Source organism: Mustela putorius, unplaced genomic scaffold (genome assembly GCF_011764305.1).
Source record: "Mustela putorius furo isolate JIRA1106 unplaced genomic scaffold, ASM1176430v1.1 tig00000827_pilon_pilon_pilon, whole genome shotgun sequence".
In the NCBI taxonomy this organism is placed as follows: Eukaryota; Metazoa; Chordata; class Mammalia; order Carnivora; family Mustelidae; genus Mustela; species Mustela putorius.
The window spans coordinates 1,708,230-1,733,647 of record NW_025421489.1 but is presented as its reverse complement, the minus strand read 5'-3'; the positions used below and the strand labels follow the sequence as shown (position 1 = coordinate 1,733,647).

General features: G+C 35.8%; 1 protein-coding gene and 1 non-coding gene across 2 annotated transcripts in view; both read left to right on the top strand.

Moving 5' to 3' along the window:
- Positions 1-25,418, top strand: part of GPR158 (G protein-coupled receptor 158) — a 421,977-nt gene that overhangs the window by 355,920 nt on the left and 40,639 nt on the right. The window contains exon 6 of the mRNA XM_013058942.2: positions 4,479-4,588. Within this exon, the coding sequence (XP_012914396.1) occupies positions 4,479-4,588 (110 nt within the window). The remainder of the gene's footprint in view (positions 1-4,478; positions 4,589-25,418) is intronic.
- On the top strand, positions 12,853-12,958 carry LOC123393354. Its single transcript, XR_006608117.1, has one exon. It is a non-coding gene; the product is annotated as a U6 spliceosomal RNA (small nuclear RNA).

Here is a 25,418-nt window from a genome sequence, read left to right as displayed (position 1 = left end):
CCAGGTACAGGTGAGACAGTTGGGTTGTATAAGGAACAGCTAGTCAGGAGGGACAGCATATGCAAGGTCAGAAGGTTTGGGTAGGTGGAAAGTACTGATGTAGTAGAAGTAAGCTGGCATCTTATCATCCTGAATAATTTAGGTTTTGGGGGGCCTGGGTAGCTCAGTTGGTTAAGCATCTGACTCTTGATTTGGGTTCAGGTTGTGATCTCCAGGCCATGAGATCGAACCCCAAGTTGGGTTCTGCACTCAGTGTAGAGTCAGCTTGGGATTCTCTGTCTCCCTACTCCCTGTTCCTCCTCCTGTGCACACACATGGGTGCTCTCTCTCTCCATCTCTCTCAAATAAACTAAGTAAAATCTTCTCACAAAAATGCCAATGTAGGCTTTTTCATGAGAGCCCTGGGAGCCACTGAAAAGTTCTACACAGGAGAGTTAAGGAAGCAGAAGCATTTTGGGGATTAGAGTAAGGAAGATGCTGAACTAAGATGTAAGAAAAGGGAAAGTTTGGTGAGAAAGGTGATGCATTTGTTTTGTTTTGATGTCTCCCAGCTGGACTTCTCCCCTTCAATATCCTCCCCTTCCATAGCATCCAGTCGTCTTGTGTGATGCTGCCAGATTAACTCCATGGGACACACTTCTGATCTCAGTTTATAGAAGTTTAATGACAGGTCTTGATACGGAATAAAATCTGAATCCCTCACCCTTTTATTTAAAACTTACAATGAATGAGCTGGTACCATCTCTGTTTTAAATCTTGGTTTTTAGTACTCCCCTTTATGTCTTTCTGTCCAAAATTGTATACTCCACACTCCTGAAGCTTTCCCACAATGAGGCCTTTGTCTTGGGTTCCCTCCCTCTTTTCTGTCTGCTTACATACTTAAACCCTCTCCTCCTCCAGGTCCTTACTCAGAGGTGAACCCTCCTACGATAACTTCAGTTGTTTCCACTGAGAGTAATTCCTCTTTTCTCCGAATCCTCAATATGATTCAATTCACAGTGTAATAGCATTCATCACCTCCCCCACGTGGTAGAACTATTGAGAGAAGCAAGACACGAACTCTGGAGCTCAGCTGCCTGGATTCAGATCTCGCCCTGACATTTCCCGGCTATGTGATGCTGAGCACATCTCCCAAATTCTCTGTGCATCAGTCCTCCTTTGTAAAATAAACATTCCTACTGTAGAAGTATGGTGGGGATTAAAGAAGTAAATACTGTAAAAAAAAAAAAAAGCTTAATTTTGTGTCTAATAATAGTGCTATGTAAATATTTGGTATGATCATGCCATTATTTTTATCATGTATACAGAGCATTCCCTCTTCTAAACTGTAACTTGAGGACCTAATCCACATCTGATTAATTACAGTGGCTTCTAAATCGCAGACTAAATAGTGAATGAATGAATTAGAATCACAGTGATTGCCAGTGATTGCTGTTGTCCCAGCTACTCGGGAGGCTGAGGTGGGAGGATCGCTTGAGGCCAGGAGTTCTGGGCTGTAGTGCGCTATGCCGATCGGGTGTCCTCACTAAGTTCGGCCGTCAACATGGTGACCTTCAGGGAGCGGAAGACCACCAGGTTACCTAAGGAAGGGTGAACGGGCCCAGGTCGGAAACAGAATGGAAACTGAGCAGGTCAGAATCACAATGATTAGTGAATCCTAATCGGAATTTTCACATAGATTATTTTGAAGACAACATTTTCCTTGTTAAATTAGCTAAATTAGATCATTTACCAAATGTTTAATATATTTAAATTTTCTGTGTACCAAGCACACAGAATATATGGAGAAGTATACCCTCTTTGGTTTTACGTTGATTCAGGGGAATACCCATGCAGTTAACAGTATAATGTAAAGTAAAAAAAAAAGTGTATGGTCAAAAGTGACTATAGGAATTCAAAGGGAGTAGCTGGAACAATCAGAAAAGAATTCACATCAGTGAGAATGATAACTTCTAGAACAAAGTACACATAACTCAGCTCTCCTAATATATTAGTCAAAATTCATTGAATGCCCAATGTACCAGGTGCTATGTTTACCACATTCAAACTCCAAAACAAACCTATCTGGAAGTGCTAGTGTTGTGTTCATTGTAAAAATGGGAGAACTGAGGCAGAGCAAGGCAATGTCAAGTAATTTGTCAAAGTCACCCTAGTAAAGAACAGAGCCAGGATTAGAACCCAGGGAGACTGGATGCAGAGCCTGGATTCTCCCATTACCACAGTCCAAACTTAGGAGTTTTCCTTCAGGATTCGCTGAACTGTTTCTAATAATGTATTTTATTAAGTTCACTGGAATTTCTTTTTCTATTATGTTTCAGCTTATACCTCACCCACTGATCTTGAAAAAAATTGACTATTATTTTTTCATTATTTCTCACTTACTCAGTCTTTCATTTACAGTAACAAGCCCTCAGATTCTTCATCTGTGAAATAGAAGTTTGAAGCTATAACAGTAGTTCCTGAACAATCCAAGAGCAATTCTTTCCTCCAGACATGCAGATTTCTGTATTATATTCCTCACTTTTGCTTATTCATGCCCCTAATCAGTGTTCGGTGTGCCACGGGAAACTTTATAATAAGTCACAGGGTTTTGTAGATTCCAGGAATCCACTGTCCTGGACTAACCTCTAAATAATCTCTAAAGACATTTCTAGTGGAAATATTTGAGATTTTGCATATTCTAGAATTTAGGTCCCTCTCTCACTGGTTTCTAATTTATCATTTATCTTTGCCATAAGATGGAGCACATACCCCCAGCCTTAATCCACCAAGTTTTCCTCATTTGTTTTTTTCCCCATCTTCCTTCAGCTCAGGTTCCTTGCTAAACAATACAGCAGCTTGTTTTGCAGAATTTGTAATTACTGCCAGACCCTTGTGTAAAGAACTATTTCTAGAATTTATGAGCTAAAACCTAGAACACACATTTACAGAGTTTGAACTTGTTTTGTGTAAATAGCAAATAAAGGAAATGTTTTTATATCATTTTTTGGATGACTCCAAGCACTTTTCCCGGTAGACTGAATTTTAAAATCCCATCTTGATCTGCATCTCCAGCATAGACCTACTGATTAAAAAATTAAGGACAGATACGACCTAGACACAAAGCAACATGATCTCCTGGACATACCTATTTTTACCTTCCTCTGATTTCTTCTTAATACCAGCCTTTTTCCCACTCCTTGAGAATTTGATTCTAATGGTATTGGAAGTACCTAGTTTAATATCTTTCTACAGTAGGCCTATTTGAGAAATACCATCAGAGAGCTGCCGGTGATGTTGTTCCTGGCATTGTTGGAGACTGGGGCTCCATTTGTGCATTACCAGCAAGAAGATGTCGGCACCCATCCCATGTCACCCAGCTGTGCTTTATGTTTCCCAAACTTTATCTTTGTGAGTGCGTATGTTTTTCTGTTATGCTGACCTTATTTTCAGCAAAATCAGTCCAGGCCTGCCACTCCAGCATAAGAGCGTAAGTCTACATTCTTCAACATTTATTCTTTAGATTTCTTTTTTTTTTTTTTTAAGATTTTATTTATTTATTTGTCAGAGAGAGAGAGCACAGGCAGACAGAGTGGTAGAGGGAGAAGCAGGCTCCCTGCAGAGCAAGGAGCCCGATGTGGGACTCGATCCCAGGACACTGGGATCATGACTTGAGCCAAAGGCAGCTGCTCAACCAACTGAGCCACTCAGGCATCCCTATTCTTTAGATTTCTTAAGCAGGGCCAAACCAATACTCATTCTATGAGGGCTTGTTCAAAACCATTGGTAGCATCTGAAGGGTACTGCATACAGTGCCTTGCCCGTGCCTTTAGACTGGCCCCACCCCCCCGCCCAGAACTGATCACTTGTTGCTTTGCATCCCACTGAACCCGCCAGGTGTTCCCCATAGCACCTGTGCAACTTTAATGCAATTCCTCATTTACAGGTCTTGCTTCTCTTTCTTAGTGGCCTTTGTATCTAAAGCATCTAGTATAATATCTGGCTCATGGTAAATGTTTATTTAATATTTGCTCAGTGAGAACTCTGGAGTGAGGAGAGAAGAGTTAGTGAGGCGCTTGAGACAGGTGCAGACAGGTACTGAGGGTGAACTGACTGGGGAGTAGGTTACAGGACAATCCTCTCAGGGCTGGGTTCCGACAGGGGAGACTAATGCTGGAAGCAGGGAGGTGGAGTATGACAATGGACGACAGCCTGGCCGGCCCATCTGGGGAAATAAAGAGAGTTAAGTTTGTGCCAAAGGCTGAGAGACAATTGGTAGAAACTCCTGAAAGCCAGAATTTAAAAACTCAGTTTTGATTTGAAAGCAATAAGGAGACTGTAGTCTTTTGATTTGGACAATGAATAATCAAAATAATATTTTAAAGTTTTATTGAGAAGGATGTGTGCTTATGTCAAAATCCATATGTGAAATATTGATTTTAGTCTGTGGGTCATCAGTTGATCTTGAAGGTCTCTTTCTTTCTGTTCTCATCCCACAGGTTGTTATTTTGTACTTTGAGCCAAGCACATTTCGCTGTATTCTCCTCAGATGGGTCCGTCTTCTCGGTTTTGCTACTGTTTATGGAACTGTCACTCTCAAGCTTCACAGGTATATTGTATTCCACTAGTTTTCATTCCTGTGGGGAGAACAAAGTGTCTGGCTTGGCATATAATTGCAAGCTGGGTCAACCACTTAAATGGTTTCATTTAGACAAAAAGACAATACATATTTTTTTCATTTTTAAGGCAATATCATTAGGATTCTCTAGGAAAATCTTTCATACAACTGAATTTGAACAACAAATTTCAATAAAATTGTGCCATTGGGTATGGAAAATTTCATTCTGAATAAAAAACAATTTAGAATGAAGGCAAGAGAGTATTTACTAGCTAAGAACAGTAAAGAATACAAAGACAATACAGCTAAAAATCCAGGTCGAGTGCCCCCAAAGAATCCTTATATAGTAGAATTCACCAGTCTGCTGACTTGACAGAGACTACTATTATTCATCTGTAAATTACATGCTCCAGAGTAATCCTGCTGATATTAAATGGGTGAAGTTAAAAAAATAGTGTTCTCGATTTCCTCCTTAAGCAATGTGCCCTGGTGATTATCAAGCTTGTAAACTAGGCAATGGGGTAAATCTTCTTATACATTCAAAACCACCTACTTTTCTTAATGTATATGATGAGTATGAAGAAGAAAGAGGCATATAGTACATTACCTATCCACAAAGGGCTTTCCCTTGCCTCTTCTTTCCAAGATCTCTCAATGCAGTGGTGCCAAAGACCACTGGAGAGACAATGTAATTTCTCCCTCAAGATAAAACATCAACTCTATAGAGGAAACCCTTTATGCTGATTAGCTTTACAGTTTTTTTTTTAACTCTAATAATGAAATATATGGCATATAATATAACACAATGGCATAGTAAACCATTCATATTTCCATGCTAATGTGATGGGGCGTGTTTCTCTATAAAAGTATTTTAATATGGCTTAGACAACAGTTTATCTTAGAATCATTATATGTATTATATTTGTCTTTAAATCTTCTCCTTTCAGTATTTCCTTAAATGTGATCATTTTACTATCTACTACACAAGAATCTTAATTTCTTTTTTGGGTTTTTGTTTGGTTTTGTTTGTTTTGTTGCATTGGTACTTACTTACTGGGAATGCTCCAGAGTATCTTGTTGGAATAAACATAAATATCCTTAACTCTCAAGATTCTTTTCTTATGTATGTCCCGTAGTACAAAGAACATGGGACTGGATGTCAGGAGATCCAGCTTAAATCTCATTTCAGCCTCTAACTCTAGGAAATCATAGGCTTCTATTTCTTATAAAAGGAAAAGATTAGACCAATCTCTGGTGTTCTTTCTGACATTCATTTTATTCTTTCCACATCACGGAACACTTTGCTATTATATCCTTGTAGTCTTCAAGGATCTTCCGGTTTCCATTCATTATATGATAGCTATTTTTAACTGATGCTCACCGGAGGAAATGAGTAATCATTGGCAACCTGTAATAGACAATAAGCCTTCTAGAAATCCTGAGAGAATGGGTGACCTCCTGAGATTTAAAAATGATCCTTCTCCCTATGATCTAGCACTTAGCATCTCTTGGGTCCTCTATTATATAATACAGTTTGTTTATTTCATTATCTTTTTCATTTTTACCTAATTTACTTTCTCTTTGAAGTGAGGGTCTTACCATTGAATCCCCAGATCTTAGCACAATGACTAATACATGAGAGATATTTAGTACTTATGAGTTGATGATTGAATGAATAAAAACGTCAGATGCAGACTTAGAAGGTGCTTCCATCAATTCTCTCCACACATAATGCATTCACAGCTCCCTGTCTCACTGGATGTCCCCAGGTGTCTAGAACTCTGTGGTCTGCAACAGGCTATTTGGTGGGATACAAACATAATATTAAATAGCACTGAATCATGTAATGAGAAAATTACTTTCATTCAGATGCTCTTTCCATCTTTCTGATTATTTCCAATAAAAAAAATTAGCGGGGCACTAGTAGGTCTCTAACACCTGCCAAATACTTGCTAATCTCCCTTTTCAACAACGAGCAGATCAAGCTTCAGGCTCAGAGCTTTCCATTCCAATGCTCCCTTGATATAATTTACTGACCATCTCACTGTATTTCTATAGTTACTTTCTATTTCTGCATTACCATTTTTTCATGTAAAGTAGGAATATAAAGTTTCCTTTAAAATATTTTCAGTAGAAATTGATTTAGAGAATATGTAGCTGGTACGCAGACTTAGGCAGAAATCAAGACTGTGGTATGCAAATGATTAGAATTTGAGAAACTAGATTAGTCCATCATTCTTTTCTTTATTTCAAAGACTGGTCAAACTATTTTCTATTTGTCTTTAGAGGTCATGGTAGTGAAGAGTTACCACTGAAGGTTTAAATCAAGTAGAAACTGTTTCTATCTTAATGAGCTGGATTATTCTTAACCTGTCTGAACCATATGGTTTTATATTATATTCTGGGTTTTTCATATCACTTAAATTTTACCAATTCCAACATTGTTTAAGTCTGTAAAACTGAACAATTAATAACCCAGAAGAATGTGAATAACCCAATGGAAGACTGACTGAACCAGTTTCATATTTCCCATTCTTAGTTGTACACCGTGCCTATATTTATATATTTAGGTATTTGTTAAGTGAATGAGTGGGTGCATGGTTATAGTGAAGGCAGCTGCCGTGGGTGTCTTTGCTTGGTATCTTAGATTCAAGCATTTTGTGGACTTCTAAGATTTGGTAGTAACATGAGAAAGAGGAAAGACTTAAAAGGGCACTGACTGGGGTGGCTCAGTCGGTTAAGTGTCTGCCTTCTGCTCAGATGATGATCTCAGGGTCCTGAGATCAAGCCCAGTGCTGGGCTCCTTGCTCAGTGTGCCTTTCCCTCCCCCTCTCCCTTTGCTGCCCCTCCCACTGAGCTTGCATGCTCTTGCTTACTGTCTCTCTCTCTCTCAAATAAGTCAAATAAGTAAATTTAAAAAAAAAAACTCTAAAAAAATTTAAAAAGAGAAAAAGTGTAAATCCTAACAAATCCAAATTCACATTTCAGTTCTGCCATTAACTATTTATATAACCAAGAAGAAGTTATTTTAACACCTGAAAATCAGTTTTCTTGCCTCATCTGTAAAGTTACAAAGGCCAAACTTGACTGAAATGTGTGTAAATATATCAAGGGGGACGGGGCTACTATGGCTGAATTAAGCAGTAAGAAAATTCATCAGAAAAAATATGGAGAGTGGTGATGCAACATGGGGGGTTGAGGGGGTAGGAGAAGAATCAATGAAACAAGATGGGATTGGGAGGGAGACAAACCATAAGTGACTCTTAATCTCACAAAACAAACTGAGGGTTGCTGGGGGAGTTGGGAGAGGGGGGTGGGGTTATGGACATTGGGGAGGGTATGTGCTATGGTGAGTGCTGTGAAGAGTGTAAGGCTGACGATTCACAGACCTGTACCCCTGGGGATAAAAATATATGTTTATAAAAAATTAAAAATTAAAAAAAAAAAAGAAAGAAAAAGTATGGAGAAAGGTATGGAACTAGGCTTTAGAGAACCTGACCCAAGATAGATTGAGGGATCAAGATAGCATGGTAAATGCCATATATCAATTTCATAGAAACTTCATTTTTTATTTCAAGATTTTTTTTCAAAAAGTAAATCCTGCCTCTCTAGGCAGAAAATTCTGAGGAAATTATCAGTACAGATATATAAAGTGACTGTTAAAGTCCCTTGAAAATAGTTCAGGCAAGAAAGAACTAGGTTTTTGTTTTATTTCAGTCACTTCCCTCAAGGCTTAGTAAAATTATGGAACACTTCTTTCTCCATCTCCTGGTTTCTCACTGATTGATGGTAGTGTTTACAGAAATCCAGTAGCCCTGAAAACTTGGAGCAAATATGAAAAAGGAACAGGATCTCATGCTGTCACTGAAATGATACTATTAGCCTGGGAGGGAACTTCAAGGTTTCATTTGCTTTTACCAAATATTCCACTTTTTAATGTAGTGGTCTCTCCCTGTGTTTGAGAATTATACATCAGAGACTACCATGCCCATCCAAAGGAAAATTGCAAGAGTCTTTTGTGTTCTCACAGTGCAATATAGGGTAACAATTTGGGGGCAGGGCAAGAGTGATTTGCTTCTTCATGGAGGAGTCTTTTATCACTGACATTTAGAGTCACTGTTATGCGATGGTGAGAAAAAGCAGACCAACTTTCAGTTGTCTTTATTATTGCCCTAAGTTCTCTACAGGCAAATGTGTCCCTTTGTTACCTACGTCCTAGCGCAAGCCAGTCCCAATGCCCCACCTCCCTGGAGGGCCATTCGTGCAGTGCAATTTATTTCAACCTGAAACTGTTTATTCCTTTTTGGAGAAAGAAGGAAGAATGGTATAGATCTTAATACGGATCAAAAAGAAAATAGAGCTGAAGCAGGAAAAATGAAGGAGCTTCATTTATAAGCAGGAGTTCCCTTCAGTAACTCTACAGATGTTTGACTTGGGACATGAATGATACAGGACACATCTCAAAGAACATCTTGTTCTTTGTGTGCTTGTGTGGGGGCCTGGAATACTTGCTAAGTTAGGGTTGTTTGTTTTAAGAAAATTGTTAAGGCAATATCCCTAGGTTTAGAAAAGCCAAATACATTTTCAGGAGGCAAAATGAGGAAATGTTTTAGATGAAAGGAGGTGGAGAGATTAAGAAACTTGATACTAAAAGAACATTTTCCTATTCCCTATAATACGGTTTCTGAAAGCAAATTGTCTTTTGCCTTTTTCCAAGGCTAATCAAGGAAAAAAAAACAAAACAAAAGACTTTTTTGTACCATATTTAAAATGAATATTTAAGCAAGCTGTGAAAAAGCCTTCTTCTGGCTTTGGACTAGGGATTTCCATTTCATACATTATTCAGTACTCCTTGCTCTCGATACAACAAAATACGTAACAGTTTTCTCTGCTGTGCTCATTAGCACCAAATATTTACACTTTGTGGGAAAGTTTTGTAGGTTTTTTTTTTTTTAATTTTATTTTTTTGGTTGTTTCCTTGTAAATTTTAAAAAGTGACTGGAAGTTACCTATATTTATTTACTTTATGTATTCTGTATAAGGTTACATAAAATACAGTAAGGTACCTTAAATTTTTGGAAGAATGAAAGAAAAGCAAGTTAAGACTGTCTAGAGAAGCTAAGAATCTGTAACAAAATGAAGGCTGCCTTCTTTTTTAACTTACAATAACCGCTGCCTGGTAGGCAATTTGAGATAGAGACTCAAGCAAATTAGACTACTAGCTTCAGAACCGTCTGCTTTAGCAAGATGTTAGTTAGCCTTCATTTATGAAAGCCAAAAATAAATAAACAAACAAATAAATAATAACAACCTTTGTTCTTAGGTGGCTGAGCAAAATGCCTATGGGCGTGCACAAGATTCTTCTAAAAATCTTGCATTTACCCCCACTCACGGATGAACGATGTATAACGTCCCAAATCATGGCCCATAGGGGTTTGAACATGGAACAGTTTCATAATGGTTTTAGACAGTTGCCCGCCTCAGCCAAAATAATTTACCAAGAACATGTGCTTTGATCATGTAGCCATGGACATTACATTTTGACTAGGAAATGGGAAGAGTTTGCCATGTAGATGCTGGTCATGATAGGGATCTCAGGGGCTCCTTTCTGCTAAGCTCACTGTGGTTGATCATCTTTTCTGGCTGCCGATCTGGGTGTAGAATACAATCAAGTGAAGAATTACTCACAGTGACGTTTCTTAAGAACCATATTGTTCCAGAGAAGAGAGACTCCTTCATAAACTCCTGAAGAAGCTCTCTTTCCCTGTCAGGATACTATTTGGACATTGTTAATGAAAAAAAAAAAAATTATTCTGACACTTGTCAAAGAATGGTAAGACAGACTTTATTCAAGGGTACAACAAGAGGGGTTTTACAGCCAGGGAGAGAGATTGGGTTCAACTCAGAATACATAAAGGAGGGGTGCCTGGGTGGCTCAATGGGTCAAAGCCTCTGCCTTTGGCTCGGGTCATGATCCCAGTGTCCTGGGATTGAGCCCTGTGTTGGTGGTCTCTGCTCAGCAGGGATCCTGCTTCCTCCTCTCTCTCTCTGCCTGCCTCCCTGCCTTCTTGTGATCTCTTTCTCTGTCAAATAAATAAAGAAAGAAATTTAAAAAAATACATAAAGGAAATGTGGAGATTTGCAGTTAAGAACCAGTGTGTGGTTCAATGGATGAAAAACTACCAAGAGAAAGCATAAGAGGCAAAGGGGAATTTCTGGTTAAACCAACTTGACCGGAGTCTTGCAAAAGGCAGGCCAAGGTGGTCTCAGATAATAAATAGGGTGAGAGATTCGCACTAAGCAGACTTAGTACAATTCTTGCTACAACTGGGCAATGAAAAGACAAGGGACATCCAAAGGTTGGACCCAGTCAAGGAGAAGGCTCAGAGGAGTCTGGCTAAAGTTGGATTAAGGGGACAACCTTTGTCAATAGGTAGCTAAATAAGTTTCAAAGGCAAAGAAAGTTACTTAGCTTCAGAGATAAACTACAAAATGTCAGAGCCTTACCTTATATACCTTTCATATGCTAGAAAAAACTAGATGCCTTATGGGTAAATGACATGCTTGGGGTGACAATATAGAAAACAAAGGTTTCAAATTCATGTTTTGGAACTATCTCTAATACTGGCATTTTAAGAGATTTGGGGAAGGATTGAGATTTGTAAATAATTTGACTTTCTCTTTTCCAGTTTCTTAGTTCATTAAGTGCCAATCTAGGCTTGGTGATTTTAAGATTTAAACAATTTCCCTGGAGATATTTTTATAATTTTAAATTATCGTCAATGAAACAGGAAAGATTAAAAGTCATTTGGCTCTTAACAATAGAAATTTACCTCATAATTTCATTAATTCAGGAAGCATCATGAAACACACCATAATGACTCGTGCTAATGCAGAGAACTGTCTGTGTGCTATCCTGATTCTATGAACTTCCAGAAAATGTGTAGTTCACGCGTTAGTTTTGCAGGCACGACATTTCTGTCATTCTGATCACTCAAACACTTGGAAAGACCTAGAAGAGAGGCCCCTGAAACCTGAGAAATAAGCAAATTGTGACCTGTCACTTTTCCTCCCTGTACTCATCTTCCCGTTGTTGGCAGACTCCTCACCCGTCCAGGTCTGCCGTAGTCTGAGCCCGGTGGGACTTTACATACAGCTAGTCCTTATGGATGGCTTCCCAGAAACCATGGAAACAGAATCTCCTAAACTCCAAGGAATTTCTCTTTGATTATAAAATCTCTGACTAACTAGAGAATAAGACAGTTCCCTCTGCTCATTCCTCCCCACCCTGCCCCTTCTAATGACATCACACTGCCTCATCTAACTTCCTGTGGGACCCCAGCTGAATGACCCTAAGTATTGCTAATTATGTTGGTATGTTCCTGTCACTTTCATAAGCTAATGAAGTGTTGCTGGCCTGAACAGCTTCATTTATGAATTAATATGTTCAATATAATCTGCTTATAGGAAGTAAAAGATTTGAGAAATATAAGCATATTGATAAAAGATGTCTTTTTATTAACTAGAGGTCTATAGTCATACAGGACTTTTAAAACATCAATGAGTAACTTTTTAATACAATTAGAAATAAAAGCAAAATTCACTTTATATTGTTCTACTTTTCAGAATATATTAAATATTAGGAATATCATGGGAATGTATTTCACTCAGAAAACTGAAGTGACTTAAAGTTTTACTTATTTTGTCTCACATCAGATGTCCTATTTGATTGTTTTGTGACACATAAGTTTGAAATGCATTTTATTTTATAACATCTACATCAAAACTTTTCAATATTACACTTCTCTTTTTGTTTTTGTTATATATATACATGCTCTGATTTCTAGTCAAAGTATCAACATTTTATGTCAAGATTTCTGGAAATAGGTTTGAATTAATATGTATACTTTAGGGGCTGTGTGGCACATCAGAAACATGGGATTTTTTTATTGCCTGGATTGTATGGTTTTTACTTGTATATGTGTGCATACAATTGTGTGTGTATGTGTGTATGTGAATCCACTTTAAAATTATAAATAAAAAAAGCATCCAGTAATTCAGAATTAGTACTTCTGAGACTATAGTTGATACTTTATCCTAATGTTCTTCATTAGAAACTAACAGTTCCTGTATGCCCTCAAGTAGAAATGTTTCTTTTCCTCGTGTGAAGTAGATATAAGAGAATAAGTGGGAGATGAGATTAATTCATTGGCCCAGCAAAAAGAAGGACCACCAGGCTTTGAAGGCCACAGTGAGTGCTCGCCTCAGCAGCTCATGTGCTAGAATGGGAGCAACACAGGAAAGGCTAGCATGGCCCTGCGCAGAGATGACATGCAGATTTGCGAAGCTGTCTGTATTTTTGACTGGAGACCTGCTGTAATAAATATATTAACTTAAACAGAAAGAAAGGGTAGATGGATGGATGGATGGATGGATGGATGGATGGAAGGTTGGTTGGAAAGAAGGAAGGAAAGGAGGAAACCAAGGAGACAGTCTGCTTCTGAAAGCCCTTTACCACTGTCCCCCCGCTGCTGTTGTCAGGGCCCAGAGGCAGGGGCTTGCCTTGCATTATTGGATGGACGCACCAGTGTCCTTTCTGTCGCACCATTGGTTCCCCCCGCTGACCTCTGGTTGCTCTGCTTCCTGTCACCTAGAGTTTACATGCGTCCAATCCAGAACACCTGAGTTGTGTTTACGTTTTCATCCAGTTCAAAATAATTTCCAATTTGAGTTACTCTTTAGCCCACATATTATTTAGAAGTGCTATTTAGTGTGCAAATACTGGAGGGATTTTCCATAAATCTTTGGTTTTGATTTCTAATTTAATTCTGTTGTGGTTAGAGCACATACCCTGTATGACTTGAATTCTCTTAAGTTTATTGAGACTCATTTTATGGTCCAGAATATAATCTATCTTGGTAAGTGTTCCTTGGGCACTAGCCTTCTGTGGTTTTGTGGTTGTTCAATAATTTTGTTCAAGTTTTTTTTATATCCTTTTAATTTATCCCTACTTGTTCTGTTGAGAGAGTAGCTAGAAATTACATATTTGCCTGTTTCTCCTCACAGTTCTGTCAGCTTTTGCTTCATATATTTTGAAGTTCTGTTCTAATACATAAACATTTGGAGTTGTTAGGTCCTGTTTATAGGACATGGACTCATGTCCTATTCATGTCCTGTTCATAATGATAAAGGATTGACTTCTTTGTGAAATGACCTTCATTTTTCCTGATAATATTCTTTGCTCTGAAATTTACTTAACTGATATGAATATAACCACTTCTGATTTCTTTTGATTAATGTTAGCATGTGATATCTTTTTTTTTTTTTACCATTTTTCTAACTTTAAACATTTTGTTTTAGATTTAAAATGCATTTCTTGTAGGAAGTTTATAGTTAGGCCTTGCCTCTTTAAGTCTAATCTGACAATCTCTGCCTTTTAATTTGTGTATTTAGACTACTTTCCTTTAAACTTGACTGTTGTTAAGCTTGTGATTTTAAATAGCATTACCTGCATAATACCTTCTAACATGCCATTGGCTCACCTGGCTCCTAGTTCCCATCTTTCTCACCACACAGAATTCACATGTGTCCAGTCCAAAAAGCTGGACTTGAACTAATAAGGAACTTAATACTGGAAGCACAACTATTCTAGAAATTCCTAGATAGATGCAAAGTACCAAAACCAAGACAAGAATAAATCGAAAATCTAATAGATCTGAAACAAATGAAAACATTGAATTTGTAGTTAAAAATCGCCCCCGCCACCACCACCACCACCACCACACATACACACCCCTGTACTGGATGGTTTCATTGATGAATTATACCATGATTTAAAGAAGAATTAAGGGGTGCCTGGGTGGCTCAGAGGGTTAAGCCTCTGCCTTCAGCTCAGATCATGATCTCAGGGTCCTGGGATCAAGCCCCATATCGGGCTCTCTGCTCAGCAGGGAGCCTGTTTCCCCCTTTCTCTCTCTCTGCCTGCCTCTCTGTCTACTTGTGATTTCTCCCTCTGTCAAGTAAATAAATAAAATCTTTGGGGGGAAAAAAAGAAGAATTAAAACTAATTCTTTGCAAACCATTCTGAAAAACAGATAAGAGATCATTTCCTATTCATTGTAAGAGGTCAATAGTACCCTGATAACAAAAATAGATAAATATATTACAAGAAAACAAAACTCCGGACCAATATCTCTTATGAATATAGACATAAAAATCTCAATCCAGACAGAATCCAGCAGCAAAAAGAATTATACATCATGACCAGGTGGGATTTAGCCCATGAATATAAAAAACAATCAATGTAATAGAGTATATTAACGTAATAAAAGATAAAAACACATGATCATCTCAACATATGCCAAAAAAGCATTTGACAAAAATCCAACGCACTCTCATGATAAAAACACTCAGCATACTGGGAACGGAAGTGAACTTCCTCATACTGATAAAAGTTATTTGTTAAAAATCTGCAGCTGACATCCTGCTTAATGATGAAGGACTGAAGTCTTTCCCCCTAAGATGAGGAACAAGATAAGAATGTTCACTCTTGCTACTTCTATTCTATGTTGTCCTGGAAATTCTCACCTCAGCAATTAAGCTCGAAAAAGAAATGAAAGGTATCCAGATGGAAGAAAGAAGTAAAACTATTTGCAGATGACATGATCTTCTATGAAGAAAATTCTAAGGAACCCACCAAAAAACTATCAGATGTAATAAGGTTTAGCGGTGGTGCAATATACAAGATCATTATGCAAAAATCAGTTGTATTTTACACACTGGCAACAAACAGAGGTTCAAATTAAGGGGGTATTTTCATTTACAGTAGCATAAAAATAGAATATGTAAGAATAAGTTTAACAATAGAACCACTAGAAAGGTTCCCTAAAGACTGCAAAACACTCATGGAATGAAATTTAAGAAGACCTAGATAAATGGAAAGATCTCTTATTCATGGTTTGGAAAACTTAGTATTTTCAGATTGCTCTATTTCCTAAATTGAATCAGCCCAATCCCTAATATAATCCCAGCTGACTTTTTTTTTTTTTTTTAGAAATTGACAAGCTGGTTCTAAAATTCGTATAGAAATGCAAGGGACCAGAATAGCCAAAACAATCTTAAAAAAGAAGAATAAATTAGAAAGATTCACACTTTCTGATTTTAAAACTTATTTCAAAACTGCAGCAATCAAGACAGTGTGATACTGGCATTGGAAGAGACACACAGATCAATACCAGGTTTCTCTAGGCAAAAGAATGAGGTTGGACTTCTAACTCTACACCATACACAAAAATTAATTCCTAATGGATCAAAGACCTAAATCTAAGAGCTAAAACTATAAAACTCTTAGAAGAAAATACAAATATTCATAATCTTGGAGAAAAACCCAAAGCACACACACAAAAAAAAGAGATAAATTGGACTTTATCAAAATGAAAAACTTTTGTACATCAAAAAATATGATCAAGAAAGGGGGGTGCCTGGGTTGCTCAGTGAGTTAAAGCCTCTGCCTTCAGCTTAGGTCATGCTCTTGAAACCCTGGGATCAAACCCGGCAGGGAGCCTGCTTCCCTTCCTCTCTCTCTCTCTCTCTCTGTCTGCCTCTGTGCCTACTGGTGATCTCTGTCTGTCAAATAAATAAATAAAATCTTAAAAAAAAAAGAATAAAAAAAAAAGAAAGGTAAATAATGAGGTTAAGAGGATAAGGAAAATGAGTGAAGGGTAGTAGGAGATATAGGCTTCCAGTTCCAAATGAATAAGTTACAGGGATAAAAGATACAGCATAGGGAATATACCAATGATATTATAATAGCATTGTATAGGGACAGATGGTAGCTACACTGGTAGGGATCACAGCATGATGTATGAAATTCTCCAATTACTATGTTGTACACCTGAAAGTAATGTAACGTTGTGTGTCAACTATGCTCCAATAAAAAATAAACTGACAGAATGAAGGCAAAAATCGCATCATCTCAATTAGTGCAGAAGCAGCACTTGACAAATTCACCACCCATTTATAATAAAAACTCTAAACATTAAGTAGGTATAGATGGAATGTACCTAAACATAATAAAGTCCATACATGATCTCAAGGCCACAGCTAGCATCATACTCAATGGTGAAAAGCTGAAAGCTTTTTCTCTAAGATCAGGAACAAGACAGGGATGCTTACTTTTTTTTTCCTTTAAGATCTTATTTATTTATTTGACAGAGAGAGAGCACAAGCAGGGGGAGCAGCAGGCAGAGGGAGAGGGAGAAGCAGGCTACCCACTGAGCAGGGAGTCCAACACAAGGCTCAATCCCAGGACCCTGAGATCATGACCTGAGCTGAAGGCAGATGCTTAACCAACTGAGCGACCCAGGTGCCCCAAGGATGCCCGCTTTTACCACTTTTATTCAACATAGTATTTCAAGTCCTAACTACAACAATTAGGGGGAAAAAAAAGAAGAAGAAAAAGAAAAAAAAGAAGAAATAAAAGATATCCAAACTGGAAAGGAAGAAATAAAGCTGTCACCACTTAAAGATGACATAATACATACAGAAAATCCTAAAGACACTACCAAAAATCTGTTAGAACGAATATAAATTAATTCAGTAGAGTTGCAGGATATAAGACCAAATACAAAAATCTATTGTGTTCTTATACACTAATAAAAAACTATCATAAAAAGAAATTAAGAAAACAATTCTATTTAAAATTGCATCTAAAAGAATAAAATACCTAGAGATAAATGTAACCAAGAAAGGTGTACATTGAAAGCTATAGCACATGGATGAAAGAAATTCAAGAAGACACAAACAAATAGAAAGAACAAAGCTGGAGCCATCATGCTCCTTGATTTCAAATGGTGTTACAGAGTTGTAGCCATCAAAATAGTATGGCATTGGCATAGAAGACACAGAGGGACACTGGGTGGCTCAGTATATTGAGCATCCAACTCTTGGTCTCAGCTCAGGTCTTGATATCAGGTATAAGTTCAGGCCATGCATTGGGCTCCATGTGGAGCCTACTTAAAAAAACAACAACAACCCAGATCAGTGAAAGAGAAGACTGTCCAAAAAAAATAAACTCACTCGAATATGGTGAATTAATTTACAACAAAGGAAAGCAAGAATATACAATGGGGAAAGAATAGTCTCTTTAATAAAGTGTGCTGGGGGAAGACCAGACAGCCACGTGCGTAAGAGTGAAACTGGAGTAGTATATTACACTATACACAAAAATTAACTCAAAATGGATTAAAGACTTGAATGTAAACCTAAAACCATGCAACTCTTAGAACAAAACATAGGCAGTAAGCTCCTTGATATCAGTCTTGACAATGATTTTGAATCTGATTCTAAAAGCAAAGATAACAAAAGCAAAAGTAAACAAGTGGGAATACATCAAAACAAAAAACTTATGCTCAGCCAAGGAAACCACCAACAAATGAAAAGGAACATAGGAAATGGGAGAAAATATTCAATTCATATATATGGTAAGGAGTTAATACCCAAAATATAAAAAGAACTCATAAAACTCAGTAACAAAAAAAATCTAATTTTAAAATAGGTAGAATAGACATATTTCTAAAGAAGACATTCAGATGGTCAACAGGTACATGAAAAGATGCTCAGCATCACTAATCATCAGTGAAATTCGAATCAAAATCACAATGAGATATCTCACACCTGTTAAAATGGCTATTATCAGAAGAACAAAAAATAACAAGTATTGACAAGGATATGGAAAAAAGGGAACCCTCTTACACTGTTGGGAATGTAAATTGGTGTAGTCATTATGGAAAACAGTGTGGAGGTTCCTCAAAACATTAAAAATAGAACTACATATGGTCCAGCAATTCCACTTCTGGATATTTATCTGAAGAAAACAGAATGAAAACTTGAAAAAATATATGTACCCCATGCTCATTGCATCATTATTTATAATAGCCAAGATATGGAAACAACCTAAATGTCCATTGATGAATGAATGGATAAAAAAGATATAGATATATTTATACACACACACACACAGAGTAGAATACTATTCAGCCATAAAAAAGAATGAAATATTGCCATTGAGACATGAATGGACCTGGAGGGTATTATGTTAAGTGAAGTAAGTCAGAGAGAGAAACACCAAAACTGTATGATCTCACTTATATGTGGAATCTAAAAAACAAGCAAAACAAAAAAACCAAGCTCATAGATATGGAGAACAGACTGGTAGTTGCCAGAGGGTGGGTGTGGAGGATGAGCAAATGGGTGAAAGGAGTCAAATGATATAAAATAACTAAGTAATGGGAATATAATGTACAGCATGGTGACTATGTGTAATAATACTATATTGTATATTTGAAAGTTGTTGAGAAAGAAGATCATAAAAGTCTCCATTATAACAAAAATATTTGTAACTATGTACAGCAACAGATGTTAACTAGACTTACTGTATTGATCCATTTCATAATATACCAATATTGGATCATTATGTTATATACCTGAAAGTAATATAATGTTATTTGTCAATTTTACCTCAATTATTTTTTAAAATTAGGTAAAAAAGGTAAGTTACAGACTGGGAGAAAAATATCTTTCAGAGGACCTTATCCATAATATATAAACTTCTACAAATTATGAAAAGTTCTACAAATTATGAAAAATCAAACAATATAAAAAAAAAGAAAGAATTGAACAGACACTTCATAAAAGAAGACACACAAATCGCCAATAACACATTAAAATATGCTAAATATTATTCATCATTAGAGAAATTAAAATTAAAATCCCAGTGAGATACCATTTTATAATTACTAGACTGCATACAGTTAAAAAGATTAACACCACAAGTGTTAGTGAGAATGTGGAACAGATGGGACACTCATACATTGTTAGTGAAAATGAAAACTGGCTTAGCCACTTGGGAAACTGTTTGGAATTATCATACACAGTTAAATATACATTTACTATATGATCAAGCAATTCTATTCCTGGATATTTATCCAAGATAAATAATAACATACCCATACACACTTGTGCAAGAATGATCACAATGGCTTTCTTTATAAATGGCCTCAAATTTGAACCAACCCAATGTCCAGCAACAGAAAAATGGATACACAAGTTACAAGAATTCATACAAAGGCATATTACTAAGTAATTAAAAAAAAAAAAACCTGAACTCCCTCAGCAGGGAGTCTGCTTCTCCTTCTCACACTCCCCCACCATGCTTTGTCTCTGTCTCTCTCTCATTCTCTCCCTCAAATAAATAAATAAAGTCTTTTTAAAAATAATTATGTGCTATCATATAACATGCTATTTACAGATATAGAATGTTATATGACAATGCTCAGAATTCCATATTATATTTTAAAAATCATATAAATTATATATTGTAATCTTAATATTATAAAATATTTTATATACATTAGAAAAAATACTAGAGAATAACATTCATCAAAATTCTAACAGTGTTTATGTATAGATAATGCTATTTTAGGTAGTATTCATTTCTTTCTTTTTATTTGTTTATCGTTTTCTATTTTTTTTTTTTACTTTGATCATATAGTTTTAATGGTGGAATCAAATTGCATGTAAAAATAGATGAGACTTTACGATCCATAATAGGCAAGTTGATGTAGCAGGGACTTTGGGACCTGCAAAGTTTAGTCAAAGAGATTTAAATCTAGCAGTGAGACAAAGTGGAAATAGTTAAACAGCATGAGAACCAAAGAGCAATCACAATAATACTTTATATTTAATTTCCAAAACCTTCATTGACAATAATTAAAAGTTCTTCTATTTCAAGGATAACTAACTGCCATCTAAAAAGTTAAAAATATTACCAGTCGATAAACAGAGTGATTATTACATACTCACACAGCATATCTCCTGAACTTCTTTTGTGGTGGCACCTTCTACTTGCTAATTAATATAGTTTGTGTATTTTATTGTAGGTTAAGGTGAAGGTGAATGCAACAGTAATTTTAGAGTTCTTTTTTATATTTACTTTCATTTATACTGTTTAGCATTTCTTTTGTTTAGCATTTCTTTTATATGAAAGTAACAGCTAATATAGGTTAAATAAGTTAATGTGCAGCTATTCATTGAGAATTTTGTTTTCTTATAAGTTATCACACATAGAAAAGAGTAACTATATATTCACAAATTTTTTGTTATCTTATGGTGACCCCCATATAGTCTGGTACAATTCTTTATCTTTAAATGTATGCTAAAGAGACTGAAAGACTAGAGTATTAGATCTTATAAAATTATTAAAACCTTAGAAAGAGAAACAAGTTTTCTTTTATTTCTACCATATCCCAATTTGAACAATCATGACTGAAGAGAAAAGAGATTCAAACAACTTTGCCTTAGGGTATGCCTGGGAAATACTTATTCTGTGATTAACCTATTTCAGAGGGAAAGGGTTTTGTTTTGTTTTTTCAGGCATCAAAACTAAATCTTGAGTTAGAAGTAAGAACAGATCAAAATTTAAATAGTAACCTTAAAATGGTATCATTAAAAAATTTTCTAACTATAGAACCATTAGCGTTATGTTTCCCTTTTGAGGTTATAATTGCTCATTTAAGTAATGATGCTATTAGGCAACCATCTGTAATAAATGTTTTTATAGTTTGTCTAAAGTCATGTTTTTAAATACCAAAATATCATATTAAATAGTAAAACATCAACTTTTAAAGACATTGAAACCTGGAATGAAATTTTAACTTAAAATTATTTCTGCCGGCCTGCCTGGGTGGTTCAGTTAGTTAAGCAGCTGACTCTTGATTTCAGCTCAGGTCATGATCCCAGAGTCCTGGGATGGAGCCCCGCCAGGCTCTACACTCAGCAGGAGTCTGCTTGAGGATTCTCTCTCTCCTTCTCCCTCTGTCCTCCCCTCCCCTCATATGCTAAGTAATTGAAATGAAAGGACAGAACCTTTTTATATACTTCTACTTGGAAGACAATGGTCATAGAAATTATATTTACTCTAGATGTAAGAAAAGGAACAAGCATGTAGTTTTAATAACTTTTGATAATCTGACTTCTTCTTCATCTTCACAATGATTCATCATCTGTCTATTGTTTGAAATATCTTTCTGTAGTAAGTTGGGTGTGGGAGAACAATGGAGAAGGAGCAATAGTACCTGTATTTAAATCTTTCTTTGCAAGATTTTATCCAAAACTTTTCAAAATTAAACATCTTTGGAGCACAAGCATTTTCTTGATATACAAAAAAAATTTCATCTTGATGAAGTTCAATTAATTTTTTTCTTTTGTTACATGTGCTTTTCTTATCATATTTAAGAAACTATTGCTTAACCCCAGATCAAAAATTTTACCCCTGTTTTTTTCCAAGAATTTCATAACATTACCTCTTATATTTGGGTCTTGGATTTCTTTGGAATTAATTCTTATAGATCATATAAATTAAAGGTCTGCATTTATTCTTTTGCATGTGGATATCCACTTGTTTCAGGATCATCTTTAAAAGACTGTTCCTTTTTTTTTTTCTTTATTTTGAGAGAAGGAGTGTGTGTGTGAATGGTGGGGGAGGAACAGGGGGAGAGAGAGAGAGAGAATCCCAAGCAGGCTCCACACTCAGCATAGAGCCTGATCTCAAGATTCCGAGATCATGACTTGAGCTGAAAGTAAGAGTCAAACACTTAAACAACAGAGCTACCCAGGCAACCCAGGACCATCCTCATTGAATAGTCTTGACAACATTGTCAAAAATCAGTTGACCGTGGATGTAAATAAATGTTCATTTCTGGATGATCAGTTTTATTCTATTGAGATATATATATATATATAGACAGAGATATAAATATAGATACATACATATATATGTATGTGGATATCATACACACATACACACACATATATCTCCTTATGCTAATGTCATACTGTTTTATTTGGTATAGATTTATAGCAGCATTTGAAATCAGAAAGTGTGAGTCTTCCCACTTTTTTTTCCCCCTAGATTGACTATTTGAAGTGCTTTGCAATTTCGTATGAATTTTAGTATCAGTTTGTCCACTTCTGAAAATAAGTCAGTTAGATTTTTAAAAATATTTTATTTATCTATTTGAGACAGAGAGAAATAGCACAAGCTGAGAGGAGGATCAGCAGGAGAGGGAGAATCAGACTTCCTGCTGAGCACGGAGCCTCATGCGGGACTCAATCCCAGGACTCTGAGATCATGACCTGAGCCATAGGCAGGTGCTTAATCGACTGAGCCACACAGGGGCCCCTCATTTGGAATTTTAATAGAGAATACATTGCAATCTCCGTATTGACTTGAATAGGAGATCAATTTAGGAAGTATTGCCATTTTACCAATATTGTATCCTCTGATCCATGAACACAGCATGTTTTTCCATTTCTTTAGGTCTCCTTTAATTTCTTTCAGTGATATTCTATAGATTTCAGCATACGCATGTTTTACCTCCTTGGTTAAATTTACCCCTAGATATTTTACTCATTTCCATGCCTTAGTAAATGGAATTGTTTACTTAATTTCATTTTGGGATCACTGGTATAAAGAAATAAAAGCGTGGGGTGGAGGGCAGAGGGAGAGGGAGAGAGAGAATCCCAAACAGGATCCACTCTCAGTGCAGAGTCTTAAGTCCCAATCCTGAGATCATGACCTGGGCAAAAATTGAGATGGAAACTTAACCAACTGAAACACTCAGGCACCCCTATTGTGATGTCTTTATCTGGTTTTACAGTCAAAGTAATGCTGGCTTCATAAAATAATTTAGAATGCATTTATTCTTCTATTTTTAGAAGAGTTTGAGAAGAATTGGTGTTAATTCTTCTTTAAATGTTTGGTAAAATTCACTGGTGAAGCCATCTGGTCCTTATCTTTTTTTTACTGGAAAGTTTTCAATTACTGATTCAATCTCCTTGCTTATTATAGATCTTTGGAGATATCCTACTCCTTCTTGAGTCAGTGTAAACAATTTGTATGTTTCTAGGAATCAGTCCATTCCATTTATGTTATCTAGGTTTTTTTTGGTATACAGTTTTTCATAGTATTCTCTTATAGTCCTTTTTATTCTGTAAAGTTGCTAGTAATGTCTTCCCTTCATTCCTGATTCTAGTAACATGAATCTTTCCCTCTTTTCCTTGTCAGAGTAACTGAAAGTTTGTCAATTTTTTTTATCCTTTTAAAGAACCAACTGTGGTTTGCTTATTCTTTATTCATTTCATCTTATTCCACTCTAATATTTATTATTTCCTTCCTTCAGCTTTCTTTGGATTTAGTTTGCTTTTTATTTTCTAATTTCTTACAGTGGAAATTTATTAATTTCATTTCTTCCCTTTTGAATACAGGCATTAGCAGTTATAAATTTCCCTCTAAACATCACATTTGATAAAACTCATAAGCTTTGGTATGTTGTGTTTTCATTTTTATCTCAGATTGTTTTCTAATTTTTTATGTGATTTCTTCTTTTAACTCATTGGTTTTTTATGAATGTACCATTTAATTTCCACATATTTGTTAATTTTTTTAGATTTCTTCTGTTACTAATTTTAATGCTAGTCTACTGTGGTCAGAGAAGATACTTTGTTTTATTTTAATCTTTTTCAATTTATTATGACTTCTTTTGTGGCTTGATTTTATCTATCCTGGAGAATGTTCTCTGTGCACTTGAGAAAAATGTGTAATCCGCTGTTGTTGGGTGGAGTGTTCTATATATGTCTATTAGATCTATGTGATTCATGATGGTGTTGAAGCCTTTGATTTTCTTATTCTCTGTCTAGATAGTCTATCTATTATTGAAATCAGAATGTTGATATCTCCAACTCCTATTGTAGAACCAACTGTGTTTCTCTCTTCAATACTATTAATATTTGCTTCATACATTTTGAGGCTCTGACGTTTGGTGCATATGTATTTACAAATATTAATATTTTGATGGATTGGCAGTTTTAAAATTATGTCTTTCTTTGTCTCTTTTAACAAATTTTGTCTTAAAGTATTTTTTTATCTGATATTAACATAGTCATACTAGCTCCCCTTTGGTCACTATTTGCATGGGATATTTTTTTCCATTGTTTCAGTTTAACCTATTTGTTTCTTTGGATCCAAACTGAATCTCTTGTAGACAATATACAGCTGGATCTAGTTAAAAATCTATTCTGCCACCTCTGCCTTTTAGTTGGAGAATTTAACCAATTTACATTTAATGTAATTATTCATAAGGAAAGACATACTTCTTTCATTTTGGTACTTGTTTTTATATATCTTTCATCATTTTTATTCCTCAACTGCTCCATTACTGTCTGCTCTTATGATAAATCAATGTTTTCTAATCCCTCATTTTTATTCCATTTTCATTTTTTACTATATATGGTTATTTTCTCAATGGTTGTCCTGGGGATTACAATTTAAATTAATACCAACTTAGTTTCAGTAATACAAAAACTTTGCCATATATCATTCTGTCCCCCCTTTTACAATGTTATATCACAAATTATAATCTCAACATTATTTGCCCATCAACATAGATGTATACTTATTACTTTATATAGTTGTCTTTTAAATTATAGAAGAAAAAAGAACAGTTACAAACCAAAAATATATTAATACTGACTTCTATATTTATTTCTGTGATTATCTTTACCTGTATTCTTCATTATTTCATGTACATTTCAGTTACAGTCTAGTATCTTTCATTTCAGCCTGAAGAACTTCCTTTAATATTTCTTGTAGACCAGATTTATTAATGATGAACTCTCTCAATTTTATTTGGTAATAAATTAATTTTTCCTTCATTATTGAAAGAGTTTTGCCAGTTACAGAATTTTGTTGACAGTTTTTTTTTTC